The following is a 19,943-nucleotide window of genomic DNA, read 5'->3' on the forward strand; positions in this document are numbered from 1 at the left end:
CAAGGGGCAGGTGCAGAAAGTGGGATGCTGTGAAGGGACATGTCTGCAGGGCAGGAGAGGTCTGTTCTGGCTGCAGGTGAGATGGCAATGGGGACTGTGAGCAAACCATGCTGCAGGAGCCACCAGCCCCGGGACAAGAGCTGAGAGACCTGGCCCGGCCCGGCTGCTCCTCCCGAGCTTCTGAGGGATGGAGAGAGAGGCGGGGGGGAAGGAGGGAGCGGGGGAGGAGGGATGAGGCGGGGGAAGCCCTCTCCCTGGGCTGGTTGAGGGGTGGGAGGGAAGGGAGGCAGCTCCTGAGGAGGGGAGGAGAAGAAGAGGCAGAGAGGGGATGTTGTTAAACAGTTTCTTACCGTAAGAGGGAGTTGGGACCCAGATCTTTCCAGTTAATCACACAACAAACTTAGATCATCGCAATAAAAAGCTCGGCTCACTCTGCCTCCTCGAGTGACCGGCGGTGCACGGGGTCCCTCCGAGGAGCCATCTCCCCTTCTCCTCCCCGCCAGCCGCCGGGGGGGCCGCCAGCACCATGCGGGCCACCCACCTCCTGCCAGCCTTGCTGCTCCACCAGCTGCTGCTGCTGCCCACCGCCATCCCCGCGGCAGGTCAGTTCTCCTATCGCTTTGCTAGCGACCCCCGTCCGCCTCTCAGCCCACAGCACGTCCCCTCTCCCCGCTCCGCCGCGGCAGGGAGGGCGCTGAGGCGGCGCGCCGGTCGCAGCCCTCAGGTCGCTGCCCTCAGGTCGCTGCCCTCAGGTCGCTGCCCTCAGCTCGCAGCCCTCAGGTCGCAGCGCGCAGGTCGCTGCCCGCAGTCGCTGCCAGCCGCAGGTCGCAGCCCGCAGGTGGGGCTGGCAGCGCCTCACCCTGCGCGGCCGGGCGGGCTGGCAGAGCCCGCGGAGCCGAGCGCAGCGCAGCGTGCGGCGGTCGGGACCGGCCGCGCTCCGGCGGCGCAGCCCGGCGGGAGGCGGGTCCCGTCCCGGGGGCTGCGGAGGGGCCGCCGCTCCCAGCGCCTGCACCGTGCGTTAGTGGGGCGCGGGGCTCAGGACTGGCAGAGCTGGAAACCGGGAGAGAGGGGAAAGAAAATCTCATCAGCACCAGAGGTGCTCCCGGCCGGTGTCAGGACGCGACCGTGTATCCTTAATTTCCAGTGGTAGAATAAATGTTGAATAGCAGAAGTTGAGAAGGAATACCCAAGGCACGGGAGAGTGCACTGCTGAACGGGAATGTCCTTGCTGAAGTTCAACAGCATGAACGTGCTATTTCCAGACTGAAATACTTGTAATTTCATTAGATGTTCCTGCTGAAATCCGGGAGATGGAGGGGGGGGCAAGGAACAAACAATAAGTAATCAAGTGCTGGATGCTCTTTAGCTGAATTTCTTTCCTGAAGTGTCCCCCCTGGACTGGTTATCTGAAGAGCCAACTCTGTGCTTTCTATTGGCCCTCTGGGAAGACGTTTAAGGAAAAAAGTTTGTAAAGGTTTCTACAAACCTTTCCTTCCTTCCGGCAACATTGTTAGGGTCAGACCTTTGCACAGACAGAAACAAAGGACAGGCACAATTCAGGGAAAGAATCTGCCAGGAGCAGGCAAAGCAAGGGCAGGGAACGGTGTCAGCTGGGTTCTGGGGCAGTATCTGAGGGCATCAGGCTCAGTAGGGCAAGGAATGCTGAAGGCTTCCAAGACATAACTGCTTTCTGGTTAAAAAAATAAATATTCTGAAATGGAATTTCAAAGTGGAATATTTTGTGATCTGAGTGGGCAAGTCAAAAACAGACTGGCAGCATCACATGCAGTAAAACCTGTTGTTTTCCCCCTGCAAGGAAGAGTGTGGTTCTGTAGGATGCTGAACAATCTCATTACGGCTTCTGTGCTCAGTCTGCTCACTGAGGATCTTGTTTTCACAAGCATTCTTTAGCAGGTGACACAGAGATGCAGACACTATGATACTATACTTTTCTGCACTCCTTCCTTTTCCATGTACATTGGAATTTCCATTTTTTGGACATGCAGCTTTTCTGAAAAGTGATGACTAGAGCTGGTTAGGAATTTTCTAAGAAAATGTTTTGGGTTTCTTTTACTGGAAAATGCTGATATATCAGAACTTTTCACAAAAATAATTCCTGTTAAAGAGAAACTTTCCTTGGTTTGTTTCCCTCAAATCAAATGACAGAAATATGCAGCAGGAGACATTGCCAATAGCTTGTGGTAACCTGCTGTTGAGGACCCTCACCTGTGACAGAAGCTCATCAACTGGTGAACTAGTTAGAAACAAAAAAGCAAAATAAACACTGCAGACACACTCACACACACACTCTTTATTCCATGGGCCAACTGGGCTATAGCCAGGCTCATAATAAGCTAGGTCATGCTTTGCTCTCCTGGTAAGTCAGGGTCCTTTTTTTCTTGAGTGAAAGTCTTTGTCCCTAACTGCAGGCTCTTAGTGCTGGTCTGTAGTTTACCAACTTCAATGAATGTTGGATCTACCTAATATTTTGGGAGGGAGACTGAGAGACATTTTCTGTACTGCCTATGTCAGTACTGGGCTGATGGATAGGGTTGTGCCTTAACCAATGAGCTCTCCAGTTTAGGAGTGAATGGTTCACCTTGATGAGGAGAAAAATTAGATTTCCAAAACTTCAGAGTTTTTCAGAGTAGGACTTGTTTTCTAACCAGCTCTCATGGTGACAGTTTCCTGACAACTCTGCCTTTCTTAATTTTCCTCCCCCCTTCGCTAATATTAATTAATTCTGTTGTTTGCCTCATTGGCAAGGAACATGACTCTCAGCACACACTGTTGACAACTCTGCCTTTCTTAATTTCCCTCCCCCTCCTTTGCTAATATTAATTAATTCTGTTATTTGCCTCATTGGCAAGGAACATGACTCTCAGCACACGCTGCCATTTTGCTTACACTGTTTTTGAAAATACATGATCTTCAAAAAGAGTGTCTGTATATTTACACTGTAGACAAGGGAAAGTTGTGCTACTTCTTTATGAAAATACAAATGTATGGACAATTTCTGTAAGTGATTGCTTTGTAAACGTATATGTTGTCTTTGTTTGGGATGTTGGATCCTTTTTACTGGGATGCTTTTAAGAAAGATTAGGATTTGCCTACATTATTATTTTCAGATATGAAAATATCAGATTATTTTCAGATATGAGAAACAAGCTGAATGATCAAAACAGAATGAAAACATGAGATCTTTCTAATACACATCCATACTTCTAGTGCTGTTCTGTCAAATCTGATTTCAAATGTACATAATGTTGAATTTTGTTTCTTCTGTGAACAAATATTCTGGGTTTGTAACCCCATGCCCAAAGTTCTGTGCAAAGACAATATCCTGTGTAACAGAAGTTGCTGACAAATACATTTGGGTTATATTAAGGGGTAAAGAAAAAGGAGGGTGAAGAAAACACAAGAAATTTAAATGTCAGCAAGCTGTCTACGCTATCACTTTCTGAGTTTAATATATAAAAGATAAGACTGATTGATGAAAGATAAATGTGCATGGTTCCTATAGACTGCTTGCCTAGTCATTATCAATATCCTGTAAGTCTCTGTCACTTGCACAAAGAAATTAATCTGTAGCTAATAACTTTATCAAGGAGTTTTCTTTCTTGATCAAATATTCTTATTATTCAGTATTCTTGGGAAGAATCTCTTTAATAATGTTCATCTAGTGAAACTAAAAATGACACTTTAATCAAAGCAACAAGTAGATTGGCATGTTGCAAAAGAGTGAATGTTAAAGATTTATTTAAATTAAAGATACTTTTTTCTGTGAGAGGACTGTCAGCCAAGTGTGTTTATTCAAATTTATTTAAAGCACATTCTGTAGTTTGGATGATCTGAAGAAGTTGCTAATGAAGATGTGGGAGTTGCTCTTAGTTCCTATATATATTATCACTTAAAGAAAAAAAAAATCAAATCCCATAGCCATAATCAATTTTTGAATGTTGTGTATTTCTGTGGTCTGCATAGCTGAGTATATTTTTAAAAATTAATGTGATTTATACTTTCCCATCCCAGCTGTAGATAATCATTATACTATATACTGTCAACAAAGTGAAATGATACTGTGCCAGTTGGAAGAGTGTATTCCTTCTGTTTAATGGAATCCTTTTGGTGCTCAGTGCCAGGGGCTGCTTGTTTTGCTCTCACATGTAATACAGCACTTACCCTGCTTAACAGATTTTCTGTTTCTATTAATGCCATTTTCATAAGCAACATAGCAGGAGAATATAGAGTTGAAAGACATGAGATTAAAATGTTGCGTAAAACTATGGAAAATTGACCACTGAAGTCAAGGAAAGGAAAGCCTCTTATTGGAGGAGCTCATCTGTCATTATTGTAATACTTCAAGTGAGGCCAGGCTTGGAAGGGAAATGTGCAGTCTCCCTCAGAGAGCAGAATATCTCCCTTTTGGATCTTTATGCTGAACATTAGTTTGCCACTTTAGCATTTCAAACTTTTCCAAGGAGGTTTAAAACCAGGATAACTGGGCCTCTTTTTGAGTAAAAGCATCATGTGGAGAAAAAAAGCATTGTCCTGAATGTTTTACAATTACTTGTATTGGATGAGTGCTGGAATTTCGCTTTCTCCCCATCAGCATTAGGATGGGGTGGAATGGCAGAGGCTGGAAGGCAGCACAGAGGTGAGAATGGATTGATCATGGAGTTGAGAAAGGATTGTTCTCCATGCTTACTTGGGAATCAAGGATAGTAGGACAAGAGCCAATAATGCAAGCAAAATTTGAACCTTGCTCTTGGGAAAGTATAGCAGCTAAAAAAACTGAGAAGAAGGGGTGGGGGCAGCCTCACTGTTACCCCATCTTCTCCTGTCAGCTTTTGTGGCAGTGCCCAGAGGGTTGTAGAGCTGTTCCCAAACGTGGTTAGTACCTACATGCAGAGCAGCACTGTGGTGAAGCAGAGCTGGGAACGTGCTCCAGATTAGTCAAACGTGTTGGCAAAATCTAGCTGTAGTTTTCAGTGGCTTGTGGGCCTCCACCCATGTGCTGTGTGATGAGCCCAGCCGTGCCTGGCAGTCCTCGGTGCTGCTGGCCCAGCTGGGGACTGGCTGCTCCCTCTGTCCCCCCCGAGCTCCAGCTTTTCCTATGACTCGCTGCCTTGGCCAGCAGCACTATTTTTATGTATACAACATGAAGCAAGGCTCTCATTGCTCCTCACAGGGGCTGTTCTGCTGCCCTCAGCCATCTTGTCATTCTTTGTTTTGCTCAATCCCTGCCCTGTCTACTTGTGCTTTTCTCCTTACCCCTTGCTACATGCCCGGAATTCTGGTTGGCTGGGACACCATCACAAAGGAAGGGCACAACATGCTGGCTGCCTCGAAGGAGACACCAAGTGCTTGTAAAGATTGTGGAACGCAATGGAAAATGGTGGGGATTCAATACTTGGGCACAATGTTTAAGAAGACAAATCTTACAACAGAAAATCCTCTCAGTAATTTAGGCAGAAGTTAGATACAGTAAGTCAAACTGCTGCACATTTGTTTCTGCCAATTGGTCCCAGCATCCTGCTGAGCATATAACCTTTTCTTGGAAGGAAAAGATCTGTCCATTTGCAGCTACCATCCAATTTTAGAATATACTATCAGTTGTTAGCATTATCCTTAGCTCCTTGTGTTTTCATGCTGACCATAGGAGTGGGCTCCAAAGGCAGGACTTAGCATAAACATGAAGTTGGGTTCCCAGTTATATGGCAGTCCTTGCAGTTGCTAATAAGGGGGTGTGGGTGTGTGGTGTGAGTGGTAACGTTAAGCCAAAAAGAAATATCTTTTTGCATTTCCTGAATCTGCTCAACAACTAGACTGAGAGCCAACGCAGAAATACGGAAATCATTATTATATATAGATATTGTATGGATAGTTATATATATTTCAAACTACTTTCTAAAAATTGTGTGGTTTTTTTCCCCATAAGGCTCTTGTGCCAAGAAAATAAATGTCAGAAGTTAAAATATTCACATCATCCTCCAGGTACTTCTGAGAAACTGTTTAGTTTTGACAAGCTAGAGATGCCTCCTTGGACAGCTGCTTTTATTTTGGTGACTTTCCATCTATACAGCTGACTGCAGATTTTACGGGTATGGTTGGTAAACTTCTTTTACGCCAAATTATTGTCTTACATAAATAACTGCATTAAACTTAATCTGGCATTTTAAGCCTATCCAGTCCTACAAAGTTGTTTTCTTGGGCACAACTCAGATTGTTCCAGTTTCTCATTATGTTGCTCTGCCTTTCTTCCTTGTTTTTTTTCTTTTCCCCCCAGTTGAGAAGTCATTTGGAAAAGGTGTTCACTTTTTTGTGTTCTAGCCAGGAATCTGGATATTTCTGATACTGAAACAGGCAGAAGGAAAAGTCACAGTAAATGAAAGTTAAAAGTGTTGAGCACTAATTCTTTTTGTCAGAGTAACTCTGTTATGACCGGATTTAAGAGACAAAATTATTTAATGTATTTATTGAAAAAGTGCTTTCAAATTGTTCACACAGATTACAATACTGTGATGACCCTATTAATGATGTTAGTATCAACATTCCTCTTTAACATCCTTTCTTTTATTTTTGTGACCACACTGTTAACTTAGCATGTTGTATCCAAAAACATTTAGTAACATCTACTTTCACCATCTGGTGAAGATTTGGTTTGTTTGTTTTTTCTTTTTTTTCTTGATGAAGCCAGTATATTTATGCTGTCATACTGAGGCACACACTAGAATACAGTTTACCCTTGATGCTTTATATCCTTTAAGAAGCATTGTCTTGGAAATACTTTATTGAATATAACTAAAACTATCCTTTCTATCATATTTTATAGACAAGTTAAACACCTCACTGTATTTGCATACTGGTTTCAACCCATATATGATGAGAGCTGTTGCTTGCTTTTCAAACCCCACTCACTGATTTTTGCTTGTTACACAAGTTCTGCCAAATTCTGTTTTATGCACATAAACATACTTTGTTTTTAATTTTCTTATTAAATTGTCAATGTTTATACTGAGATAAGCATTCTGCTTTGATATATCTGACACTGTGATAATACTTTGTTTTGCAGATTCTTGCTTTGCACTTTTTTTTTCCCATTCAGAAATTTGTGAATATGAGTTATTATGCATTTTTTGTCAAGTATGGTGTCCCCTGAAAAAATGTTTGATATATTTACTGTGTTGAACTGTGCTTTCCTACATTTATTTCAGGTGTGTTTAAAGTTGGGGATTTTTTTTTTTAATTAAAGGTCTTTCATATGATGGTAGATTTCTGATTTCCCACCCCCTGTACCCAAGTTTTAAATCACGTGATATTCCTCTCTCTTTTTATTTTTTTTATTTTTATTTATTTTTGGTTTTGTTTTTGTTTGTTTGGTTTTTGCTAGCTCATTGGGAAAATCCAGTTTTTCTTTATCTTGCAGTGATACAAAATTAAATTAATAGATTAATAGCTGATCTCTTTTTAGCATTCTGATCTGGCTATCAATTATAACACAAATAAGTCAATCTCTAATTAGTCCAGCTGTTAACTGCTCAAGGTCAAGTGGCTTAATTTCATTACAAACGTGATGCAAAATATTAAACAGAGATCTAGTATGCCAGTTGATAACTAACAACAGCATCTATGTCTGTTTTATATTTCTGAAATAATTGTGTCACTTTATATGACCATTTTTCTTCACTGGAATATATTTTGAATCATCAGGTTCTCTGTGCTTCCTGCACAGCATGTGGACAATTTCCCTATTTTCAATATTTCTCCTCATGTCATGCTATTTTGTATTTCATTCTCCATTTGGAAGGACTGCAGCTGATTCCTGCAGTTCTTTGACAGCAGCAGCTAGCCTGAGGAATTCAGGTATCTTCATTTTCTTCATTTATTTTCCAGTGCATTTAGTTTATTTCTGACATCTGACAAACAAAGAACAGTGATGTTCTTTGATGAGTATTTATATTCTTCAAAAGCTGGAAGTTATAAAAGGTCCCCACACAGTTGAAAGTTTAGCTCAACAAAGCAAATAATTATTAAAATGCTCAAGTTCTGCAAGTCTAAACAAACAGAAAAGGGAAATAAAACTTAATCAAAAACCACCAACTTTTCATTAAGAATCCCAGTTAAAACATAAACATTTAATTTAAATGTATTTATCTTCCCATTTGGAAAACATGGTGTTTAGTTTGGATGGTTTTGTTCTGTATAACAAAGTCAATGCAAAATTAAAAAGAAACAAAAGGAATAAGTTTTCTTACATTATCAGGAGACTTCAAGATGTGTTTCTTTAAGAAACTACCAACTTTTGCATAAACTAGAGTGCAATTTGGAAACCCTGGAAGCTGACATGCTGAGTGCATCATAAGTGGTATTTCCTATAAGATTTTGTCTGTAACAAGTTCATAGAAGTAGAGATTTTTCCAGAGGAGGCAGCCAGTATGTTCCAGTTGTGCTCCATAAGACTTTGCAGCCTAAAATGTACATCTTTATTAGAAAAAGCTGTAGTGGTGGAGGAAGGAGAAAGGGATTACCATGGAGCAGATAAATTCAGGTAATCTTGTAAAATTTTGCTGTAGATAACACAAGTAATGTTTTGATCTCATTGTAATGAACAAAGGTGATCTTTAGGCCCTGTGACACCCTGTATGCTATTTTGATTACCACAAAAATGTTGTCGTTCTTGCTGTAGTAGGTTTTTTACTACTAAATAGATAACGCAAAACAAAATACGTTTTGTGATCAGACTAAGACATGAGGGTGTAAAATTTGATCACTAAAAAATCTGAAACTCCTGAATTTCTGTACTCTCCTATAGCTCAGTGTCAGACCAATTGTATTCTGCAAGGTGTAAGTTTTGAGATGTGGAACATAATCAGGGAGTTGCAGAACTGAGAGATGTGGTGGTTTGAGAGCCCAAAGCCCTTTTTTGGTGTGGGACACAAGGCCAGAAGGGAGAAAACAAGTTATACTGCTGTAAATTTTCTATCAGCCCAGTGGTAATAGAATACCTGGAGAGAAAGAGAGATCAACATACAAACGCCTTTGGTGATTCAAACCAGTTTCTCTTATTAATCAAGAAACTGTCTTTCTATGTTATTGCATACTGTGGCCTCCATTGCTCACAATTCTCTGTGTTACTGGTTCTGTTTTGTATTAAGATAATTAAAGTTAAGCAGGTTCTAGAATACAAGCCCTGGAACTTGCTGGTGAGTTTTCTTACAAAAATGCTGTAGAATGTCAGTTTTCTTTATCTCAGATTATTGAGATTATTTGACATGGACTGGAATTGCTCCAAGAAAAGGTATTGTTGGAAATCTTTTCCTCCAGGTGCCCTATAGCAGTCTCAGTCAATGATTCTTGTCTGAGAAGACTGTACAGAAACTTCATTTGAAAATCTAGTAAGGGAACTGAAAGGTGAGCTCTTGTAGCAGCAAGGTAAATGTCTTTCCTTGTGAGGTACCTCTTTTCTTAAGTAAATATTTGAAGTCTTTTATGAAAATGGGAAAACCAGCAGGGACACTATCGAAATTCCTTTTGAGATTATGGAGCACTTGTCCAATGCTGAATCCTGCTAGAGCAGATGTGTCAGTTCCCATTTCCTTGGGCACTGACTGAACTGTTCTCTTTTCTGTTCAGCTTCATGTTAAGAAACAGAAAAAGGCACCATCCTCACCTTTTTATGATATTTTTTAGGTTGACTGAAGAAATAGTTAGTGCTTGTTTCTGTTGAAGAAAAAAATGTTGGTTCATATTTGACTGGATTCCTTTATGTTTGAATCAGCTGCTAGTATTTTCAAATTTAAGTGGAATGTCAGACTTCCCTGGTAATGTGATATGAAACTACAGGAAACATCAGAAGACATGGCCCACAAAATGAGAAGAAATCCTGATTAATTAAAGTTTAAAAAATTGAAATGAATGGCAATCACAAATTAGTTGCATTGTATGCATACTGCATACTAACCTTTAAATGGAGCATGCCTAAGACATTATTTGTGTTAACTTTTTTTATTAATAAAGGTGCCTAATTTGACACAAAAAGAATATTGTTTTTATATATTTTGTTGGGAGAATTGTTAAAGTAGTGCTTTGCATTATTCTGATGTTTCTAGCAGTCACACCACAGATGCACTTGGCCCTTTGCCTTTTGGATTATAGGCAAGACATAGAATGTTGTTGTTTGAAAGCTAAACTAAATCAGGCTGTTATGAATTGCTAAATGCAAGATCAAACCCATAATCCTCTTTGGACAACTGCTAGGAAAAGAAGGACAAAAAGAAAAAGCAGAACTCTGTACCATATTTTTCAGTCAGAACAGAATTTCTTGATTTTTAGATCATATTCTTGCATGCTGGCTGGTGAATTTAAGAAGCTGTTATCTTGGGAATTAAGATAATTTCACTTATCAGTAGATGGGAAATGTTAGTATCAGGAACTGAAAGAAAACACTTTGATATTTCTCTACAGATTCTTAGCACCACTTGACATAAAAGTCTTGGCTGAGACAATAGAAAACTAACAAGTATGTCTTGGAAGATAATAGATTGAGAAATACACCACAAAAGCTTTATAGAAGATTTGTTTTTCTGTGGTTGACTTAAGGGGTAAATGCAATGCTTTTTGAAACACTTTGGTCCTATCACAGGTATAACAAAAAAAAAAAAAAAAAAAAAAAAAAAAAAAAAAAAAGCAGCTTCAATGTAGACACAATCGTTTCCAGTAACAGGATGCGGATCCTTAGGATGAGAACATTACCATAACATTTCTCTAAGCAGTGATGCATTTTGGGTGCATGTGCACTGCACAAATAGTAGGCTGAAAATGCTTAAGAGAGCTGATATGGCTCCCCAACACAGCATCAAAATTATTACCATTTGATTTTTTGATCAAAAGCTTCTTCATATAATAATAACAGTTCTATTTAAAGATAAATAATTTTTTATTACTTTTTTTGTGATTGGGATTAAAATTGTGAGTGGTTAGATGCTAGGGAGTAGCATAGTTTACTTTCATCAGTTCAAAAAAAAAGAAAGGAGAATGGGGGGAGGATTATTTTATAGGGATGTTATAGCAGAGATATTCTGCTCCTTTGTTTTCCTTCTTTTTTTAAAGGCTGAAGCTTGATGAGGTATAATGTAAATGTCTTTGTTATATTACTAGATGTTTTAGGGATAACTCACCACTGAGAGGTGTGATTTGGCTGAATCCAGTGAAAATGTGAACTCAGTGATCAGGATGGAAGTTCTGCACAGGGAACACTCTTAAGTTGGGTTTCCAGTACGTGAAGCTGGCAGTAACTCCTCCAGAGCCTCAGCTGTTGCAATTTTCAGTTATTCTGAGCTTCTGCAGAGTGCACCAAGCAAAATTTTACTGGCCTAACTGCACTCTGCATGTGCATGGGGATCTATTCAGAGCACTAGGCTGAGGTTTTATCTATTGGAAAACCTCTGGCGAAATTTAATAAATTGAACCTGAGCATTTGTGTTCTATTATTGTTGCAGAGTCTGTAGAGAAAAATGAAAGGACAGCTGTGAATACAGTTACACGGAAAGAAGTTATGGAAAATACTATTATCTACTCTGTAAACTAAGGAGGAATTTATGCACCTAACCTTACATGGATAAGCCATCTAATCCAAAAAGATGATCTGGGATCACTGAGTGAAATAGGAGAAATAGATCCACAGGGCAATTTATTCTCCCTATATTGCTCATCTGACAGAATAGGGACAGTTACTCTCCAGATGTGCGTATCTGTCTTCAGAGACAATGGAACAGCCTTCGGTGATAGACTGGCTTTCATGGAATGCAAAGTAAAAATACAAATAAATATTGGGAAAATTCTGGAATTTTCTTGCAGATATCAAAGACCTTTCCACTTGCACTTTAGCCAAACATCTCTAGCCAATCTTCCTCCCTCCATATGATACCTCTTCCACTGGGCTTTTCAGTAGAGACATGGAAACAACATCATTGTGTTCATTTTTGCAGGAATCTTTGCAACACTGCAGACTATTTCCATGCTATGGCCTCTGTTTGACCTTATAATCTTTTCTGTGAGCTAGCAACTCTAGTTCAGTCACACTTAAACTGGACACAACACACACTGGGACTTCACTGGAGCAGTGAGAGGACAAATGATCATTTTGTGTTACTTCCAGAATCCACTTCTGTTCACAATTTGTGATAAATGTATTGTCTTAAGAACTGCTTTTTGCATTCATGAAGTGATGATCTTTTTCACTTGATCTTTTCATGAAAATATTCACAAGATCTCATATTGGGCATATTTTGCAGGTTCTGAAAAAAATTGACAAAGGGTGAGAATTTTTCCTTTTACCCTTTTACAGTATTATGCAAGTATTTCTTTGAAACTGAAACTTTTGCTATACTTCCTACTATTTTGGTTTTAGAAATGGAAGTCACTCCCTAAAATAATCAATTCATCTGCAGTATATGCTTACATCCTATTTTTGTGAGATTCTCTGTGCTTTAGGTTCTGAAGATGTTGTAATTCCTAGAAAATGTTTTCCATATCAAATGCCATCCTTAATCTTAGCATTCTTCTTAACAATTGTTTATTTTGTTGTGGTTTTTTTTCTTATTATTCTTCACTTCTTTTTTTAGAGGGTAAAGGCAAAAAGAGAAATCCTCTTCATGACTTCAAAAAAACAGGAGAGTTGATGCTTATTAAAGTAAACAAAACACTGGAAGTAAAAACGAAGCTGTTAAATACCACAGAGCAATGTGCAAAGAGATGCAGCAGGAACAAGGGCCTTTCCTTCACTTGCAAGTAAGTTATGTATCTCATTTGTTTGTTTTTTTCCCTAAGGAAACAAACAACAGTCTTTGATCAAAGACTCTGTCATTGTCATCAATGGTAGCTTGTACGAAGAACAACCTAAAGATTGTGATTTTTGATTTCAGTGATCTTGCTCTACCTGTCCAGAGAGTGTCAGTCTGAGGCTTTATCTGAGTTGTCTGTCTTCTTAGCTTGTTCAATCTGTAAACTTTTATATAACATAGCTGAAGAAATGTACTCATGTTAAGATGCTGATGACTTAGGCTGCAATGTAGCATTAGGTGAACACTTCTGAGATTTTTATGTCTGTTATAAAATGGTTATTGTCACACATCACAGCTGCAGTATTTCAGCACCACTTCAGACCATATTCTGTCTTCATTCTTTGCACATTACTCCTGCTGAAATCAACGGGAACCTCACACATGGAGCACAGATACATGCCCTGCTGAAGTTCATTGGCAAGTACTGTGAATCTGATACAATGGAATCAAACCTGGGCTGTGGATAGCTATGCTTCAGCATCTGCTGTCTCTTAGAAACACATCATGCAGCTGATCACTTGTCTGCCTTCTACATATTCTCTACTATTTTTTGGAACAAATCACTATCATTTTTCTGATGCGTTAGACTTACATGATCCCCCTGGCCTCCCTTAGTCTAGACCTTTAGCAATCAATGAAAGGCATTGCAGAAGATCTTGGAGAGAGTGGATGACTTCTGTACTGGTGAGTACTGTAGTACTAAATGTAGCTAAATGTGAGCCTGAATTTGAAACATAAAATGGTTTTGACAATTGGTACAAATAGAAGCTGGATGAAATGTGACAACAAATATTCTTCCTTGGCAGAGAAAATTCTCAATTGTGATTAAATTCTTCTGTAAGCCTTTAATTCCATTGTGGCAAGATTTCATTTGTATAGTTCTGTACTCTATATGTGTAAATAATGAGCAGAGTTAACTTCTTTCAGGTAGAAAATATTTTCCATGCACTAATATTTTTAACCTCATACAAGCCACACCTTTCTCTATTGGCAGGGCTTCCACTGATGCCATTGTCAAAAGGATCAGGTTGTATTCAATACAGCAAGACATCCTTAAGTTCTGATGAGAGCAGCAAGGAGTATTGCAAAAAAGTATCACAGTATAAAACAAATTCTGAATAACTCCAAAAAAACAAAAATTCTAGCATCAGTTTAGGAAAACTTTCTCAAGCCACTTGTAGTTGCTCCAGATGCTATCTTTTGCGTTCTGAAAATAAAAAGCAAATTAATATATGTCTGTAGTCTCTTTTATAATAAAATTAATTTAGAGTCTCTCAGAATTTTTAAAATATTTTCATGTTTTGTAGCTTTTTTCTTTTTTACAGAATGTCTGATGGATATCTTTGGGGGAATTTCTCCTTTAATGAATCAATGCAACAACATAAAGGAGACATGTGGGACTTTTGAGAGTACAGCTTGGAAAAGCCCTGCTCACAGATAACAAAGTGGCAATCTGTCATGCAACTACGTTGCACTGAATCTGGAGAAGAATTACAGATCCTGATGACTTATTCTCTGAATCCCTGCTTTCCCTGGTGGGCTTTTAGCAGGGAAGGTGCTAAAATCCTGCTTTAGCAGTAGAGGCGTAGGTGATGAGGTCTTGCCTGTGCTACCATTATGCACAGAGTGCATGGGATTTTCTTTGCAGGGATCTCAGAACATTCTTGTGGTTTCCCTTTTGGCCCCATATGGATCCTTTTGTAGAGTGAGCTGTTCTTTGATGCTACTGTAAACACACATTTTACATGTGTTCCCTTTTAAAGGATCCAGTGCTTACTAATGTTTCCCTTTTATTCCTAGGATCCCAGTCTTTAACTTCATACCAGTACATGGTTATTACAAGGTGAAATTTGTTGCCAACTTAAATGAAAACCAATTAGCTTCCTGCCTGCTGTGGGAGCATTCTAAAATAAATGACAAAATGACATTTTAAATGCTTGAAATATGAGACTTGAAATTTCCTGTGTTTATTGACATTTTCATTGGTTGATTCTTAACTCCATATCCATGCAGCAGTTCTCCATCACTTGGGTCACAGCAATGATGTTTTATTTTTCTGTATGTAAGCTTTATGTAAGAATTAAAAATGGAATTGCTTTGTAACATAATTGTGACAATAGTACTGGGAGCAACATCTGTACCTATGCATATTGAGGTACACAAGCAGGAACAGTGTTAGGTTTCTTTTTTGCCAGAATGTGGTAAAAGTAGCAGATTTCAGGCACTACAGACTTGTAAAGGTTCAGGTACTCCTCATTTGCTGGAAGCAGGGGGGAAATTAAGAAAACTGTTTCTTCATTATAAGCTTCTGTGTCACATGCAAGTAAATTTTGACTATTTTATTGTTTAATCATTAGTCCTTGATGGTTTTAACTCTAACACTTTTTTGTTGAAGCTAATATATGTAACTTTGAGAACAGATACTTTCTCTATTCCCTTTGCTGTCATGCTTGCACAGATATTGTTAATTTCCAGCTGAGTTACAAGATCCTTATCTAGACTTGTTTCTTTTTCATAACATTATTCCTAAAATCCTCCAAGAACTCCTGAGATTCACTTACACTGTGTTTTTGACTTCATAAATCTCTGAGCCTCTTTTTCTGCCTTCCCTATCAGTTTTGTCAAGCTGCTGCTGCTGAACTGTTTTATTCCTTTGTTTCACCATCCTTAGCAGTTCATTGCTCCCTCTGTTTTCCTACTGTCATCCTTGGGGTTTTTCCCAAAACAATTCCTATGGATGAAAAAAAAATCAATACAGTTACTCTTTTATTTATTATACAGGTGACTTTTGCAGGTGTGCCTATTCCTTAGCTGTAAAATTGTCACTGTCTTGTCCTTTGTTATCTGCTTGGAGTGTCTATTTACCCAAGAAGGGATTCCAGTACAGACAACAGAATTTCAGTACCTGTAAGAAAATCTACAGACTATCTCAATACAAACAGAAACAAGAAAAAAAAATTGTTGTGATCGGCAGTATCAGTAGAAGAAATTCCAAGAATTTGCTCAAATATGTTGACTTTGGAGGTATAAAAATCCTCCAGATTTGGGTCCAAGAAAAGATTTTTACAAACTTTTATGTGCAGAACTGGTTGAAGCCAAACTGGAAAGAAACCAAAAGGCAACTGAAAGGCAAAAGCTGAAAGAATAGTTTGTAAACAATGCATTCTGCATTCCCACTTTAGGAGGGAGGAGCGGAAACGAGAATGTAATTGGAAAGGCAGTAAAGGTCAAGGATATTTTTGTGAGTGATGGAGTGAGAGGCACTTGGATATGCTCGAATTTGAGAATCAGCCAGAAGAGAACAGAAGGCTGCACAAGGGCAGAGGGATGAAGGTTAGCAGGTTGGAAACATTTGGAGTCAACAGAGTAGAGAGAGCAGTTGGATGAAAAATCTGTTTGGTGATGGAAACGATAATGAAGAAGATGTTTGAAAGAAGGAAGGCTGGGGAGATTGGATAGGATCTTGTAGCATTTTTAACTGAAGACAGCAAGATCTCACACAGAAAGCTTGTATGGTGAATTAAATGGAGATCAAGGAACTTTTTGTTGAAGGATGCAGTGCTGAAGAGTATGGAATGAGGAGTAAGATGAAGAGGATGGATGAAGTGTAAGAAATCTGTGTGACTCTTGGATATTATCAAGTAGTGTTAAAATGCCTTCTCAGATCAGAATAAAATATCTCAGAAGATATGGGGTGAATGACAAAAATGTAGATTTTATGGTAGACTAAAAATAATGTCAGTTATTTGTTATTTGGTTCTAATGAAAAATCAAGGAAAAAAGTTGCCCCCTCCAAGGTGATCAATTGTGGTTTTAAAACACTTAAAAATATTTTTACCTATAAGTAAAGACTATCCTTTCAAAACTGTTATGTGAGAAAATGGTCTGTATTTTTCATTTCAAGTGTTGAACGAAAGTGGTTTTGCTCTTTGGTTTTGTTTGCCTTTCTTGCCCTCCCCCATATTTAGTCAATTCAGCACATATTGTACTCACTCCTAGAAAGCAGTTTAAAATAAGAGAAAAAAGAAAACAAAAGTGAGCAAGGAAAAATTGTAGATACACTGTCAAAGTTTATTTCATTAATAAAAGTATAAATAAAAATAATCTTGTTTTTAAACAGCTCTGTTGTTCTAGGCAAGAAACGGATTCCTTGTGCTTGAATTTTCCTCAATCCATCAGTGTGAGATACTTAACTATTTCAGAGGCATATTTTAAGGATAGCAAAGATGATGTTTTAGTATTCACATTTTTGGTTTTTTTTCCCAAGGAGCAGCGTAACTGAGGACACAAATGCTGTCTCAGTCACATTTATCTAAGTTTTAAAATAAAGATCTTTAATGACAAGGGAACTCTTAGATTAGTGTGAACAACCAAACTGGTATTTAATGTAATGACCACATCAATTTAATTTCTTTGTTTCTTTGCTCTTGTCAGCACAGTTGTGGGTTTAAATAGTAATTTGGACTGTTTCTCTGACTTTCCCAGTAAAAATAAATCTGATGTCATTGCATGCTCCTTGGCAGGCCATGTGTCATTATTATAAACCACACAGAGATTTTTTTCTCATCCAGATTTTCTTTGCAGGGCCTTTGCTTATGACAGAGTTACAAAACGGTGCCATTGGTTATCCTTCAACAGCTTGACAAATGGTGTGAGAAAGAAGCAAGACCATGCGTTTGATCTGTATGAAAAGAAGGGTAACTGATTTATTTACTGATTTTGTTTTCCCAGCTAGGGAGGGTAAAAAAAACCCCTGAGGTCAGTCAGTGATTTTTTGGCTGTAGGAACATCCTCAGCATGGGTGCTTTTATGCATTTTGAAAGCTGCATACTACAGTCTTACTTACACATATCCTGAGTTTGCTGCCATGCAAATTTGTCTACATACTTGCTTTTGGTCACTTTTTCAATCTACATATTTGCCTACTGTTATACATACTAGTTTCAGCTTTGTACTTCAGTTTACTACTGAGCAGCTCAGTATAAGCTTGTATTAGTTACCATTTATTACTTAATATTGCTCTTATGTACCTCGTTAATGAGTGGGATACATAAGTTCTCAGACAAGGAGGTTTTTTCAATCAGATACATTGGAAACATATCCAGGATTTTTTGGGGGGTCAGATAGTGATCAGTATTTGGGAAAAAAAAAAGACAGACGTGTGTCAACAAATAAGCAGTATTTTGAGGAATTAAGTAGATAAAAGGTAATAAATATATTATTTTATATGAAAGCAGAAGATGAGCTTTAATTTTTCATACATTAACCAAATCTCTCATTTTCTTCTCTTTTATTTCAATAGATTATGTCAGAAATTGTATAATTGGAAAAGGAGCAGACTATAAAGGAACAATATCAGTTACAAAAAGTGGTATTCAGTGTCAGGCCTGGAATTCAATGATTCCTCATGAGCACAGGTAAGAGTTCAGGAGCAGAGACAATGGCAATAGTGCCCAGACATAAAGCATAAGAATTTATGGGAAAACTAACCTTAGAAAACAAAATCTTTTAGGTATATTCTTGCATTTCTCCAAGAGATGCTATTCTCCAGATCGCAGAAAATTCTTATCTTGGACTTTCTGCAAAACGTTCTCTCCTAATGCCAGCCTGTGTGTCTGTATCTCTTTTTTCCTGTGTTGGGGATTCTTTTTAGCTGTTTATATCCTTTTGATCTCTTACTTACTGGCAGAAACAAAACATCTGCATTATTTCAGCCCAGGGTCTGAAAGTTCATCACTGTTTTCTGATTGACTCCCAAGGAATGAGCAATTTTGAAAGCCACATTATTAGGAAGCAGGGGATAGTAGACCACCTATTTGTTTAGTGTATAATATTCTTGGTATATTTTGCATAGTTACTGTCAATTCTCTGTTATGTGTGAAATATATTAAACTCTATGGAGCACTTAGGCCAGGCAGCAAATCCATGGAAAGGACTGAAGAGGCTTTAGAAATCCTTCCCTTCAGATTATACAAGCTGAAAATTGAGGGAGCATGTACCAGACTTATCTTTTCAGAGTAGGATCTGGTACAGTGAGAAACTGAGGCCAGACCTACACCTTGAGAGTAAATCTAGTTGAACTCTATTGGCTAAGGAAAAAGAGAAGAAAGCCAAAACCTGAAGCCAGTAAGAGTAATGGTAAAAACAGATTCATCCCCAGCAAATGTTCCCGGAAACCAGTTAAAGCACTACAAAGTACTGGTCTACTTCTTAACCAATTCTCTGTAAATGTTTTTGTACTGGCCTTAGCCATGTAGATAATAAAACTTTAAGAGACAAAACCAAAATGTCCTTTCACCCATAAGCTTGCTATTCACATTGCTGCCTTTTGCTCCAGACTCCCAGGGTCAGCAATTTGTTTAGGAGGAGCCAAATTGGAGATCACTGGTGAGGAACTGGGCTGTGCACTGCTCAGTCCTGTCCTGACCAAATCAATCCAGTGTGCAAGAGGATATCTTGGAACAACATTAAAGGGCAAAGGATAGTTGAATTCTGTCCTCTTATGATGTGTTACAAAGCTGAGCCTCAGGCTTAGACTTACTGGACTTGGCTCTTACAGTATAGATGGCAGTGTCTGCTCTTCACTTTGGGACCAGACCTGTTCTTAACTGGGAGCATACCATAAATACCAACAGACCCCAAAGCAATGACTTCTTGAGACTGAATACCTTGCAGTAGATATCTTCATCTTTCAGAAGTGACAGAATTCTTAATCATTGTAACCTAAGCAAAAATGAGCATTTATTCTACATAATATAAATGTGACTTTATATAATTAGAGAAAGGAAAGTGTCTGGATAGCACACATTATTATTGAATTGCATTTTAATACACAGCATACACAGTTTTATCACATACACAGTTTTATCCAGTGCATTTGGATAACCACTCTTCTCTGATGAATTTTATGAGAGTGACTATTCTCCTGCCTTGTGCAATAAGTCTAATTTTTAAAAGGTCACCGGATAAATGAGGTGGCTGCATGCTAATTTTGTTTTTCAACATCAGAAAATATGATTTCATCATCAGAGGCATGAGGGAGGTGGGAAGAAGCAGACAGTAGTGGTGTGTTTGGAAGTTATTACTACAAAAGTCTTA

At 38.7% G+C, this 19,943-nt stretch overlaps 1 protein-coding gene across 5 annotated transcripts in view; it reads left to right on the forward strand.

Moving 5' to 3' along the window:
• Nucleotides 1-285: 285 nt before the first annotated feature.
• Nucleotides 286-19,943, forward strand: part of HGF (hepatocyte growth factor) — a 58,220-nt gene continuing 38,562 nt past the window's right edge. For 4 of the 5 annotated variants that reach the window (XM_039723797.1, XM_039723798.1, XM_039723799.1 and 1 more), the window contains exons 1-4: nt 286-602; nt 12,627-12,792; nt 17,430-17,542; nt 18,148-18,262. In XM_039723797.1, the coding sequence (XP_039579731.1) occupies nt 527-602; nt 12,627-12,792; nt 17,430-17,542; nt 18,148-18,262 (470 nt within the window). In that variant the 5' untranslated portion in view covers nt 286-526. Of the gene's footprint in view, nt 603-12,626; nt 12,793-16,130; nt 16,453-17,429; nt 17,543-18,147; nt 18,263-19,943 lie in introns of those variants that run through there. The other variant, XM_039723800.1, reaches the window with a different exon arrangement.

This window comes from Passer montanus, unplaced genomic scaffold (assembly GCF_014805655.1).
Source record: "Passer montanus isolate IOZ18808 unplaced genomic scaffold, ASM1480565v1 scaffold50, whole genome shotgun sequence".
Lineage (NCBI taxonomy): Eukaryota > Metazoa > Chordata > Aves > Passeriformes > Passeridae > Passer > Passer montanus.